Source organism: Apodemus sylvaticus, chromosome 17, assembly GCF_947179515.1.
Source record: "Apodemus sylvaticus chromosome 17, mApoSyl1.1, whole genome shotgun sequence".
NCBI classification, from domain to species: Eukaryota; Metazoa; Chordata; class Mammalia; order Rodentia; family Muridae; genus Apodemus; species Apodemus sylvaticus.
In genome coordinates, this window is record NC_067488.1 from 52709921 (window position 1) to 52721870 (window position 11950).

The 11950-nt window shown below is 54.4% G+C and overlaps 1 protein-coding gene across 1 annotated transcript; it reads right to left on the reverse strand.

Moving 5' to 3' along the window:
- Positions 1-275: 275 nt before the first annotated feature.
- On the reverse strand, positions 276-10028 carry Pnpla5 (patatin like phospholipase domain containing 5). The gene is made up of 9 exons (XM_052161585.1): positions 9824-10028; positions 9277-9509; positions 7302-7367; positions 6851-7060; positions 5513-5573; positions 4537-4722; positions 2864-2990; positions 991-1107; positions 276-399 (listed from the first exon to the last, which is right to left on the reverse strand). The coding sequence occupies exons 1-9, from the start codon at positions 10014-10016 to the stop codon at positions 276-278; spliced, it is 1317 nt and encodes a 438-aa protein (XP_052017545.1). The 5' UTR covers positions 10017-10028.
- Between the last annotated feature and the right edge of the window lie 1922 nt (positions 10029-11950).

Here is an 11950-nt window from a genome sequence, read left to right on the forward strand (position 1 = left end):
GGGGATCAAGGTCCCAAGAACAGCTGCAGAGGGCCGTCGATCGGTGCCAGGAAACCACCTGCCCCCAGGAGAAGTACGTGGCCCAGCGTGGACAGGAAGCCAGGTCGTTTTTGCCAATAATTCAGCAACCTCTTTGAGCTCGGAGCTGAGCTCAGAGAGCCCAGGGGAGGAGCCTGACCCAGGTCACATGCCAGGGTCACTACAGCCAGAGGCAGGCATAAGCACACAGGATGAGGGGCAAGGACAGAGTTCGGAGGGTCACATATGTGGTTGGCCTAGCCCAGGGCGCAATCAGCGAGCCTGTGGTTCAAGGGCCGGGTCTCAGAAGCAGTTGTCCCCCGATGCCGCTGCCGCTGCTGCCGCTGGAGGATACCAGAGTCTGCTCTGGCGGCAGATGGGCTGTAGAGAGAGCAGGAATCATATGTGAGTTTAAGGCCTGGATTTTGGTGAAAGTAGGCGGCCCCTACAGGGAGCAGGCTACTTCACCGCCAGCCCTCTGAAGAAAGTCTCAAGCCCTCAACAGGACCAAACAAGAGAACATCTGGACCCCAGGGTGGCTTTTCTAAGAAGCTAGGGACAGGGTGGTACACTAGGTCTCCAGCAGCAGGAAATCAGTCGGAAAGAGCCCAGCAGTCCCCAGACACATGGAATCAGTCTTGCGGAGGCTCACGGGGAGGGGGGGTGGGGGGGTGATGCTTTCCAACCACAGAGCCATGATAAAGATCCCCAGAAGACTAGCCAGACTGGCCAGCGTGACTAGCTACGAGATCCCAGACATTGGGTAGCACACACAGTACCCTCAGGTGGACAGACAGAGGACATAGTATGTGTGCTGGGTACTGTGTATTAGGTGCGGGACACTAGATGGATACTGTGCATGCAGTAGCTGCTAGGTTCTGAGTTCTAGGAATTGGGTGCCGGGCTCTGAGTGCTGGGTAGTGAATGTGGGCAGCAGGCAAACACTCCTGCCCCTCCCCGCCCCGGCCTCACCTGCCCAACCCGAGAAGCCATGACTTGGCCATGGAGTAGACTTCGAGACTGGTACTCTTCAGGAGGCCCTGCATCCAATACAAGTCATCTGGTACATCGGGCAGCCACTGCATCAGCCTGTGGGAGGGGCAATGTCAGCTTTCCAGGGAGCCCTGGGATGGTGCCAGATCAGAGGGGAGAGAGGAGGTGGGGGGGGGGGGCGTGAGCGGAGGGGGGGGAGGGGATGGGAGGGGAGGGGGCAGGGGGGAGTGCCCAGGTTGAGCAAGTCATCTCAGGATGGCCCCATGGGGAGCATGCGTGGTAGGATGGCCTGAAGTAGACTTTGAACTTTAGGGAGAGGCGGGGCTTGGGGTCAACTTCCACAGAGTTGGGAAGAGTGGTGTGATGTCAGGTTGGAGGCCACCCTCCTCTGCAGCCCAGAGATTCAGAGGGCCTCTCTGGGACCCAGCTTTGTTCACCGGCCGAACGAAGACCCTCTGCCTATAGTCCCTTCCCCTACGTATCTCTATCCATCCCTCTTCCTGCCCCATGTCTTTCATCCACGTTAGCTTCATGAAGAGGCCAGTGCCTTCTCCGGCTCCAAATGCCCTGCGCATGCGGATCATAGGAAACCGGAAGGGCAGACGCGGGGTTCTGAGCTGTCTCCGGCAGCCTCACACCATAGAGATGGCTAGATTTTACATCCCTTTGGCTTCGTTTCACCAGTTTGTGGTTTTAGGAAGCAGCTCTGTGTGAAGCGAGTCTGTTGGCAGGAAGGTCTCTCCAAGGCTGTCCTGATCACTAACTCCAGGCAGTACAACACAAAGTCCTGGGTCTCACCATCACAGACTTCTAAGGAAGAGGCTTTTTAGAAGCACAGATCTCAGGTCTAGTGTTGGGGCACGTGGCTGGAAGCCTGGGCAGAGGAAGTCTTGAGTTCAAGACCATTCTGGATCACAAAATCCTCTGGATTATAATATTAGAACGATCCTTTCAGAAAGAAAGCATCGGCTCTCCTCACAGCACCTCCTTGTCTTGATGAAGCTCGCTCATCTGACCAGAGACCCCGTGTGTCTGTGTGTCTATCCCCGATCACTCTCTAGCTTTCCCTATACCCTCCTCCTGTTGGATTCCTAGGGTGTGCTTGATATCCATCTGCCCCAGGACCTTTGCACACAGTATCCTATCCATCTGGGAGGCTTTTTTCTTCTCCTTTGCCAAACAGACCGTGGCCCATCCTTAAAACTATAATTCAGATGTCATTGCCTGCCTACCCTGGACAAACAGTTCTGAGCATGTGCTGGGCTAGCTCCGGGCTAGTATGACTCTCTCCTACAAGCTAAAATGCACAGGTGATGTGGCTGCCGCCTGTGAGCTGTGTGCTCCCCCCGAGCCAGGAGCCAGGTCAGGGTCAGCCTGCCTCTCTTGCCCGAGCTAACACCCAGTCCTCGGTCACCCTCAGCAGGCAGTGAATGAGCAAACAAAGCAGCAGAGTCCACTAACCCAGCAGCGAGTACTCAGCTGCAGCCAGACTGACCTAAAAGAACCCTGTTTTTAGGAAACGTGCTATGATCCAGAGAGGTCAGGAGAACAGGCCTATGCCACACAGCCAATCTGAGACAGAGCAGCTGAGAGAGGGGCCAAGGGCATCATCACAGTGTCACAGAAACTCTGCCATGGATCAGAGGGCAGAAGGTCACAGAGCAGCCTAAATACTAGCCAAAGTTCTGTGTAGCCGGCCACATTACCTCCCTATCAGTTCTTTTGGCAGAGTCTACCCAGGCACTGCATGGGCTGGCCCATGGCAGGTAGTGTCGGGAAGGCAGGTACCTGCCACCTCTAGCCACCTAGCTGCCCTCCCTGGCCCAGCCTCCCCCGACCCCGGCTCTCTCACCTCTTGCCCCGGAAGTAGACATATTCGAAGGGCAGCGTACAGGGCAGTAGCAGGTAGGTCAGCACCTTCCCCGGCACTGAACACTGGATATGGGCCCAGAAGCGTCTCTTGCATCCCTTTCTCAGTGCTGCAAGACAGGAAGAGGCCTACAGCTCCTTCAGGCTGTGGAGCTGTGCCCCCATAGCCAGCCCAGGTCATCCTGGGGCCATCCAGCCTTGTGAAGAAGAGCCACCTCAGCATCTCCATACCGATGGAGACCCAGCTGCCAGCAGGGGTCGCCCTGTACACACCCCACTTAACCCACGGTGAGGAGACTGAGGTTCAGAGTGGTAGTCCAGAAGGGCCCAGTGAGAGTCTCTTTCAGGAACCAAGGCAAGTTCTGCTTTTCTGTCCTCCTACAGGGGGAAGTCCATCATGGTGCCTTGGATAAGCAAGCATCCCGGGGTCTTTCTCACAGTAATCGCCTCAGAGCAGCTGTGGCCACAGCGTCCATGTTGCCAGGTCCAATGCCCTCATTTACCACGCTAAGCACAGTAGGAGTAACTAGTCAGGGCAAGAGCCAGAAGGCCGCTCCAGACTGCTGGTAGCTCCGACTGCAGCTCAGATTGTAGGCAAGGAGACAACATCCAACTCCAGCTCTGCCCTAGCCCTGAGAAGTGGGTCCCCAGCAGAACATCCCTCTGAGGCAGTGGGCGGGAACCCAGGGTGTCTAAGCATTAGATTTCCTCTCCCATTTCCTACCCCAGCCAGCTGCAGTGCGCAGGGGCAGTAGCTACACCCCGCTGATTCCAAATTCAGAAGCCTGCACCGAGGGCTCAGTGCTGACCAAAAGCCTTCCGGGTATAAATTAATCTCTCACCTCCTCAGTGCCTCTTCTTGAGCCTTCACTGTCACCTCAACCTCTCTGGTTGTACCCCAGGCCTCCCCCCCACCCCCCAGCTGTGGTTTGAATGAGAATAGCCTCCACAGGCTCATATATTTGAACTCGCTCCTTGATTGGTGGAACTGTTTGGGAAGGATTAGGGGGTGTGGACTTGTTGGAGGAGGTGTGTCACTGGGGGCAGGCTTGAGATTTCAAAAGACACCCACCGGGCTCTTGGAATTTGAGACAAGAGCTCTTAGCTATTTCTACCAGCATTGTGGAACTGTAAGCCAAATTAGACACTTCCATTGATAAGTTACCTTGATATTGTGGTATTTTATCATAGCAATACACAAGTAACCAAGACACCAGCTCTCTCCCCCTGCCACCTCCCATCCAGTCACCCCCAAGTTCATGTCTGCCACGTCACCCAAACACTATGCTATGATCCCAGACACCTACCAGCTCAGCGTCTCCAGCCCCATGTGATGACCTCTACCCAAATTCTCATCCCTCCATTGCAGTGCCTCTGAGCTGTCACCTGCCATGTGTACCTGTGTTTGTCCCTAGGCACCTCACTGTGGCCTGGACATAGACCTGTCTTTCCCAGGCACAGGCTTGGGCTCAATACCCTCATGGCAGACAGGAAGAGCTGTTGAGTTCCTTCTCTAAGGGCCTCAATTTCCCCACTGATTAAATAGGTTGCAGTTAAGAGTAGAGGACATAGAAAAAGCCCCCAGCCACACTTGACATTTGGTAAGGGCTTAGCAGATATGAGCACACAGGCCAGCGAGGGAATAAGGGGCAGTACCAGCCTCCAGCTCCGGTGACAGCAGCTCGAAGTTGGGCACATCCTTGACCAGCACGTTGGGGATGTCCCACCTGACAGTCGGGCCAGCCCTCTGTCCCTGGTCATGGTCAGTGCCCCTGAGCTCCTCCATGATGGCTGGAGGCTCCTTAGATACCAGCGACCACAGCACTGGCTCCTTAGTAAGTCCTAGATTGAGAAGAAGAAGATCTGATAGCAGCAGCCTTCAAAGGAACCAGTATCTTACTACCCACGTGTCGATGCTCAAACCAACTCCAGGACTCGGGCTACAGGATGGATCCCAATGGGCTCCACCTTGCTGTCCAGACTGCCAAGAGATATAGCCCTGTTTTCAAATTCTGTCCTGTTCCCACCTGCCAGTGCTGTGAGTCTCCGCCCTTCTGCCTCAGTTTCTCTCTGTAAAAAAAACTTAAGGCCTACTGCCATCAGAGTTAAGTGCAGTACTCTCAAGCTGTGGCCTAGAGTAAGGTATTGCAGGTTGCAGTGGAATGCTGGGATTGAGGATAGGTCTGGGGTTTAAAGCCTGGGTTCATTTCTAAAGCGCGCCTCCGAGGATGACAGCCATGCTTTCCAGTCCTGGGGACTATGCACCTCCTGCCAGCTGACATACCCTTGGAGTGCAGCTCCCCTCCATCTGTCTGACTCAGTCTTCCCATCCCAATCACTCTACAGTTGGACCCACTCCGGCTCAGCTGTCACCTCCAGGAAGCTCTCCCTTCTTAATCTCCCCACCTCAGGCCAAGATCTTTCTCTGCTCCAGTTCATCTCTGGAAGTCTCCCCTGTCTCCCCCTCCCATCTCTGTCACTGTTGCTCCAGTCTTTGGAAGTTCTAGAATAAGACCCAGATGTCTCCTTATAGACTCCCCTCTGTAGTTCAGTCACACGCAGAGTAGGCACTGAGATCCCAGGCTTTAAATGCCCACCCGACATCATCCCATTACCGCCCTCTGCCACCTACCCCGTCTCTCCAGGAACCTCAGGGCATCCAGGTAACCTTGTCTGCAATAGTCAGCCACCACCTGGAATATGGAGCAGAGGAAGGACAGAGCGTGGGGCTCTCTAGCCACAAGCCATAGGCTGGGGACATTTTAGCAGATGAACACAGCTCCAGCCCAGCCTGCTGCCCCAGTAACCCTCTGTAGGGCTCAGGAACCCCAGAGACAAGATACTGGTCAGGGAGACCCAGAGTGCACAGGGCACAGATCTGATCCTGATGCGCCCTCCTCTTGGGCAGCTCACTCCTTACCTAGAGCTCAGGCACCTGCCTCCATCTGAGATCTCCCTCCAATAGACAGGGTGACCAGGCCTGAGTCAGAGTCTGAGGGATCTCCACTGGGATCCCCACAAGCCCAGGACAGCCTCTTCCTTTACCCTTCACAGGGGGTGTGGCATGGTGTGAAAGTAGCGCTCAGAAGACAACTCTTTGGAGTCATCTCTTCCCTTCCCCCTTTATGTCGGTTCCTGGAATCAAACTCGGCCACTAGACTTGCACACCAGGTATCTTTTTACCTGCTAAGCCATCTCGTTCTGCGTGTGTTTGTGCTCACATGCACACATGTATTCTGGCTACAGTCTTGGGAGTTCATTGTCAAGACCATGCTGGATGCTGGACTAACAGTAAATCTTAGCTCTCCCACTTGTGGGCTCTGTGGCTGAATAAGTGGTTACTTAACCTGCCTGAGCCTGTGTCCTCTGAGCAGTGAAGCTCCCTAGAGGCTGGAGGCCACTGTGGCACACACGTTTCATGGAGCGCTCGGGGACACAGAGACAGGCAGATCTCTGTGAGTGTGAGATCTAGCCTGATCTACATGGTGAGTTCCAGACCCGCCAGGGCAACATTGTAAGACTGTCTCAAAAAAGCGAAAACCGATGAGATATTGAAGAGATTGTCCAACAACAAAAAGCACCGGCTGCTCCTGTGGAAGAGCACGGCTCATTCCTGCCCCTGTGAGAGTACTCCCTGCACTCACATTGGGTGGCTCACAGCTGCCAAGAATTCCAGTTCTGGGGGTCCAATGGCCTCTTCTGGTCTCTGTAAGCACTCATTCACTTGCACAGGCACACACACACACACACACACACACACAAATAAAAGTAAATCTAGGAAAAGGAATGGAATTAACAGTCTCTGCTCATGGAGCCTGCCAGTTGAGTATGGACCACATCTGGACTCTAGGCCTCGCCCAGGAAGGGACAGAAGGAGGGTCAAGTTTCTGCTCCAGGTCTTGTGTGACTTGAGGCGTGGCAGTAACTGAAGCTGATGGGTCATAGGCAAGGACCATGCAGGGTGACTTACCTCAGGCTTTGGGGGGAACAGGGATATGACCCCAAGAAAGAAGTTCCTGGTAGAGATCTGGAAACTGGCATTGAAGGCGGTTAGCTCAAAAAGATTGTGTGAGGTGCTCTGGGGACAGATGTCCACTGTCCCATTGAAAGGAGAGACGGTGATGGTGGTGGGGCAGTCAGAGAAGGGCAGGTTGTTGCTCAGAGCCCCGTCGATGAAGCGCTGGAAGGCAGAGAGGCATTAGCCCACGCCATCTTCCCCTCACTCTCACCATGTTGATTGGAGTCTGTGTCTTCCTCCAGCCTAGCTTCTGAGCCTCTCTAGGGGAAAGGCTGGGCACACAGTAGGTGCTTTACCGTCAGGTGGCCTCCTCACTCCTATCTCCACCTCTGTACAAGCCCTTGTCCTAGCTGCCTGGAGCCCAGAGTGGAATGGAGACAGGGGCCCTCCCGAACACACTCACCTCCCCTCTGAAGGCCGGAGGGATGTTCCCACAGTACAAGGGAAAATACAAGCTGCAGATCAGAGCCTGGAAGGGAAGAGCATCGTCACCTGCTCTCAAGCTCACAAGAACGCATGAATGCAAGTGTCCTTGAAGCCACCTTCCTCTCTCTCTCTCTCTCTGCAGAGGGCACCCTGGCTTCCTGGAGGCTGCAGGCAGGATGCCCCCTAGTATATGAACCAAGGTACCAGTACCAACTCACACACACGTCCCCCATGTCTGGCAAGGTGGTGCCACCAAAAACCTCTGTGTGTCTCCCAAAGAGTGTTTTCAGAGCTGATCCCAACAAATGCACTTCTGAGAAGGAATGCCAGGTTCTCTTTCCCCACAACAGACACTGTCTCCTAATAAAAGCCCCGACAAGCCTTGCTGGTGTAGGGCAGAGGCGGGGAGGGGAGATGCTTCACTTAGAGACTGAACCTGTGCTGTAAATGGCTGTGCACATCATCCTGTGTTGCAACAGGCTTAGTGTCACCTCTGGTCTGCATCGCCCCTGGTCTGTATCACCTCTGGTCTTACCTGCTACATGCCAGCAATATGCACAGACGCGTGCAGAGTGTGACAGGAGAGGATAGTTCCGATGTGGTCAACTATGCTGGGAGGAGGGGGGCAGGGAAGGGCTGGGCAAATACTGTAGATCTAGGGTTCCAAGTTCAAGGGCACACAGACCTTTACCTGACAACCCTGAAGAGCACTGTTCCCATGGTCCCTGGAGAAGCAGATGAGGGGCTGGCTCTGAGGTTTGAGATGGGAATTTCCCACAGATGGCTGCCGTTCGTGACAGCTGAGGTTCACTGAACACCTTGTATGTGCTGCCCAGGTAAGCACACCAGGACATCTCGGAAGTCCCTCCCTGAGCATCAGTCCACACAAATGACACCACCTCAGGTACCTCAGGTACACACTGACAACCAAACACCTATGTTCCAGTAGACAGAGGCCCTCTTGTCCTAGGCTGTCCTACTGTCAGGCACAGAGCACCAAGATGAGAATGAGTATATCTGGACCTCAGCATCAGGAGCAGACAGGACAGACGCCATGATAGGAAGGGTGGGCGGAGCTATGCCCAGGGACTCCAGGAATCTTCACAATGAGCTGAGGCCTTTGAGGATGGAGACCCATCCTTCAGAACTTTGGTCACGCTTTCCCTATCCCCTAAGCCAGAACCTGTCAAGTCAGAGCAGGCTCCATTCCCTCCCTGTCTTGGTCTCCTGATTGAATTCCACACAGGCCCTTTCCTGACCCCTTCCCAGGAGGTGTGCTCAGTGAGTACAAGCCCTGAGAAGCTAAGGTGTTTCACATGTGCCCAAGCCTGGCAAAACCCCGCAGCAAACAGTGCCCACACATACTAGATGCTCAGTAGATAAATATTTTTGCTTTGGCAATCAGAAAACACCTGGAAAATAGGGGTGAGGGGGACAGGGCAGACACCTGTGGACTGAGCAGCCTTAGAGGTCCTGACTCTGAAAGCTGACTGCTCCTCAGTCTGCCCCAGGAATACCTCAGGTTCCTCTCTACCTCATCCTCTACAGAGCCTTGGACTTGGTCCAGTCTTGGATACAGTCTAGCTACTGCTCCTCCCCTACACACACACACACACACACACACATACATACACATTCACAAACACACACAGAGGTGGTCACCCACAGAAACACACATGCACACACAGAGGTGGTCACCCATAGAAACATACACACAGAGGTGGTCACCCACAGAAACACACACACAAGCACACACACACACAAACACACACAGAGGTGGTCACCCAGAGAAACTCACATGCACACACACATACACACAGAAGTGGTCACCCATAGAAACACACACACACACACACACACACAGGTAGTCACCCACAGAAACCCCTAGGCTCACTCTATTATTCCGTGGACTGTGTCCCTGAGCTCCAGGTCCCAAGGCAGCACTGGCTCACCTGGATGAGTTCATCCCGAGTGGCAAAATCAGTGACTATGAAGTTCTGACCATCAGGCCATCGGGTCATGGAGATGCCCAGCCTCTGGGAGGCCAGAATATGGCAGTTGTCAGGAAGGTCTTCCTGCAGCCTTTTCCTGATGTGCTCAATGGGTCCATAGGCGGGGTGGAAGATACCCAGGCTCAGCCGCTCCACATGCCTCACCAGGCCCAGGAGATTGGAGCAGGCGAAATCTGCAGGGCAGTGGGAACTAAGGCCTTAGTGACCTGGGACCACTGTGGGCCACCCGCCCCCACCAATGGTCCTCTTCTCTTAGTGATGCCTGGAAGTCAGTTCTTAACATCTCTGCCCAGTCCTGGTAACCAATATGCTCAAAAAAAAAAAAAAAAAAAGCCTTAGGGGTAGCATCCCAAATCTAAAGCCAGGATCCCATCTTTAGAGATAGAAGTCCTCAGATTCGGAGGCTACAGCTTGTAAAACCTCAGGGGCACATCTCCAGGCTCAGCAACCTGCGGGGATCCTTACACCCTGAGAACGTCCCAAGCACCTGCAGACTTGCCGCAGATAATGCTCAGGGCGTTGAGCGCGCCCGAGGAGGATCCATAGAAGCGGCGGGCGCCCTGGATGAGGCGCGGCGCGCGCTGGCGCAGACACTCGGTGACACCCACGTGGTAGAGGCCCAGGAAGCCAGAGCCTGAGAAGGACAGGCTCCAGCCGCCTTCTGCCTCGAGGAAGTCCATAATAGGGCGCTTCGGACGGACGCGGGGCTGCAGACTCCCTCAGCCTTTGCGCTAGAGCGCAAAGGAACGCGCACCGCACCGGGGCCCCAATGAGATGGGGATGGAGCGCCGGGAGGCTCAGCAGAGTGGCTCCACCCTAGACTGAGTCAGCTGTGGCCCTAGCAAGTGAGGGGTTGGCACAGCCACCCTCTCCAGGTGTACATCGCTGCCTCCAGGCATTACATTACAAGCGCGCACGCCCACCCTGTACCAGATTACAGTCGCCTAACCTCAGGGGTGTCTGCATTTTGAAAGAGGGAAAGAGGCACAATCAGGGAGGACTGCGCCCAACCTTCAGGCCAGAGGTCAAGGACCAGCAGGGCACGTGGGAGGCCAGAAACCTCAGATCCAGGCTCAGCAGGAAAAGGTTGCCGTAGAACAGCGCCCTCAAGTGCACAAGATTCCCCTCTGGGCTGTCACCACAGAAGTTGCCTAACATGGACCAGGCTCACAAGTGCGTATGTCTGAGCAGGTGAGGTGACAGCTGCTCACAAGACCAAGCCATCAATCACTTGGAAGTCAAGCCAGCCGTGCCATGAGGGACAGAGGAAATGAAGCGCACCCCAGGACGCCAAGAGGAGGAAGGTAGCAGCAGTAAGTGGCATAGTGAGCGAAGAAGACCCCAGTAAGGAAATGGGGGTAGTGGAACTCAGCGGGGCCCACACGAGCATCGGAGGCTCTTACAAGTAACCAATAAGGAGAGAGAGCAACACACCGCAGGCTGCCTGGGGCAAACACTGCCCCATGGCTGTGTTCAGCCCAGGTGACTCATCCTATAACAGTGCAGCCAGCCCTGACCACCTGAATTCCACCCCCACCCCAGGAGATCCATGGCCAAAGCGAAGTGCTGCTGACTCCTGCAGGTTGTCCTCTGACCTCCGCACATATACCACCCACACACACTAAGATACACATGTAATTTAAATGTGAACATCTCTCTGTGGTGTAAAAAATATATATATAAGTATCAGAAAGGTCACAGGCGAAGTGTCCTAAAGGGTGTCACTCTGGGGAGTTCGGGGTGATGGGGGTAAGAGATCTCACTGTATCCAGGGGCTGATACCAGGCGGGTGCTATGGTGCTGAGCTAGGCTTGCTTAAGAACAATGCAGGGGCTCCCAGCATCAGCCCCATTTGAGCAGCCAGGAGGGGCGGCAAGCCTCCCCCCCCCCCCGCAGGGCAGTGGGATGTCGTCACCTGAATGCTGGTTTCCAGGTGAGATTCCGAGGATCAGGTGAGACTGGAGGACAAAGGTTAAGGCCACACCCTTGCCACCGTGTACTGTGGTGGGTGATGTTGCCTGCCAGCAGCCTAAAGAGGTTGCTTCCTGTTTAGGGACTCCCTGCGGATAAAACCAGGTCCTGACGTCACCACAAAAAGCATTTCAGAACCAGATAGGATGAACCAAATTAGTGAGTTTAGTTAAGTGTTGAGACAGAGTCATGGAAGAAGAGAGGAGTGTGCGCACGGAACAAGGGAGGGGGCACTATTTAAAGCATTTAATTTATATGTGTGCGTGTGCATGTGAATATGTGTGTGGGGGGGTGAGTACTATGGTGCTTCTGAGAAGACAGTTTGTGTTAAGGAGTTGGTCCTCTCCTTCCACACATGGGTCTCGGGGATGGAACTCAGGTTTCAAGGCCTGGCAGGAGGCGCCTTCACCAGCTGAGCTGTTCTGAGGGACTCCCATACCATGCCGTTTCCAACATTCTTGTTTGAGACTTCAGGAAGATGTGCACCAGCTTTGGAGGTAACTTGACTATCAGTGGCTCACAGTCAGATTCTGGAGTGAGGGGCTCTTTCCCTCCCATGTTTCTTTCCCCGTCTGCCATCTTTCTTTCCTTACTCAAACACTTTTCCTGGCTTTAGGCTGAGGCCTTCTTGGTAATACTGTCT

Excerpts from the sequence above, each read along its gene's own strand:
- Pnpla5 (XM_052161585.1), bottom strand. The coding sequence starts at position 10,016 with ATGGACTTCCTCGAGGCAGAAGGCGGCTGGAGCCTGTCCTTCTCAGGC. Across the intron at positions 7,368-9,276 it reads CTCGGGATGAACTCATCCAG|GCTCTGATCTGCAGCTTGTA; the intron begins GTGAGCCAGTGC and ends CTTCCCTTCCAG. Across the intron at positions 5,574-6,850 it reads TGTTCCCCCCAAAGCCTGAG|GTGGTGGCTGACTATTGCAG; the intron begins GTAAGTCACCCT and ends TCCATATTCCAG.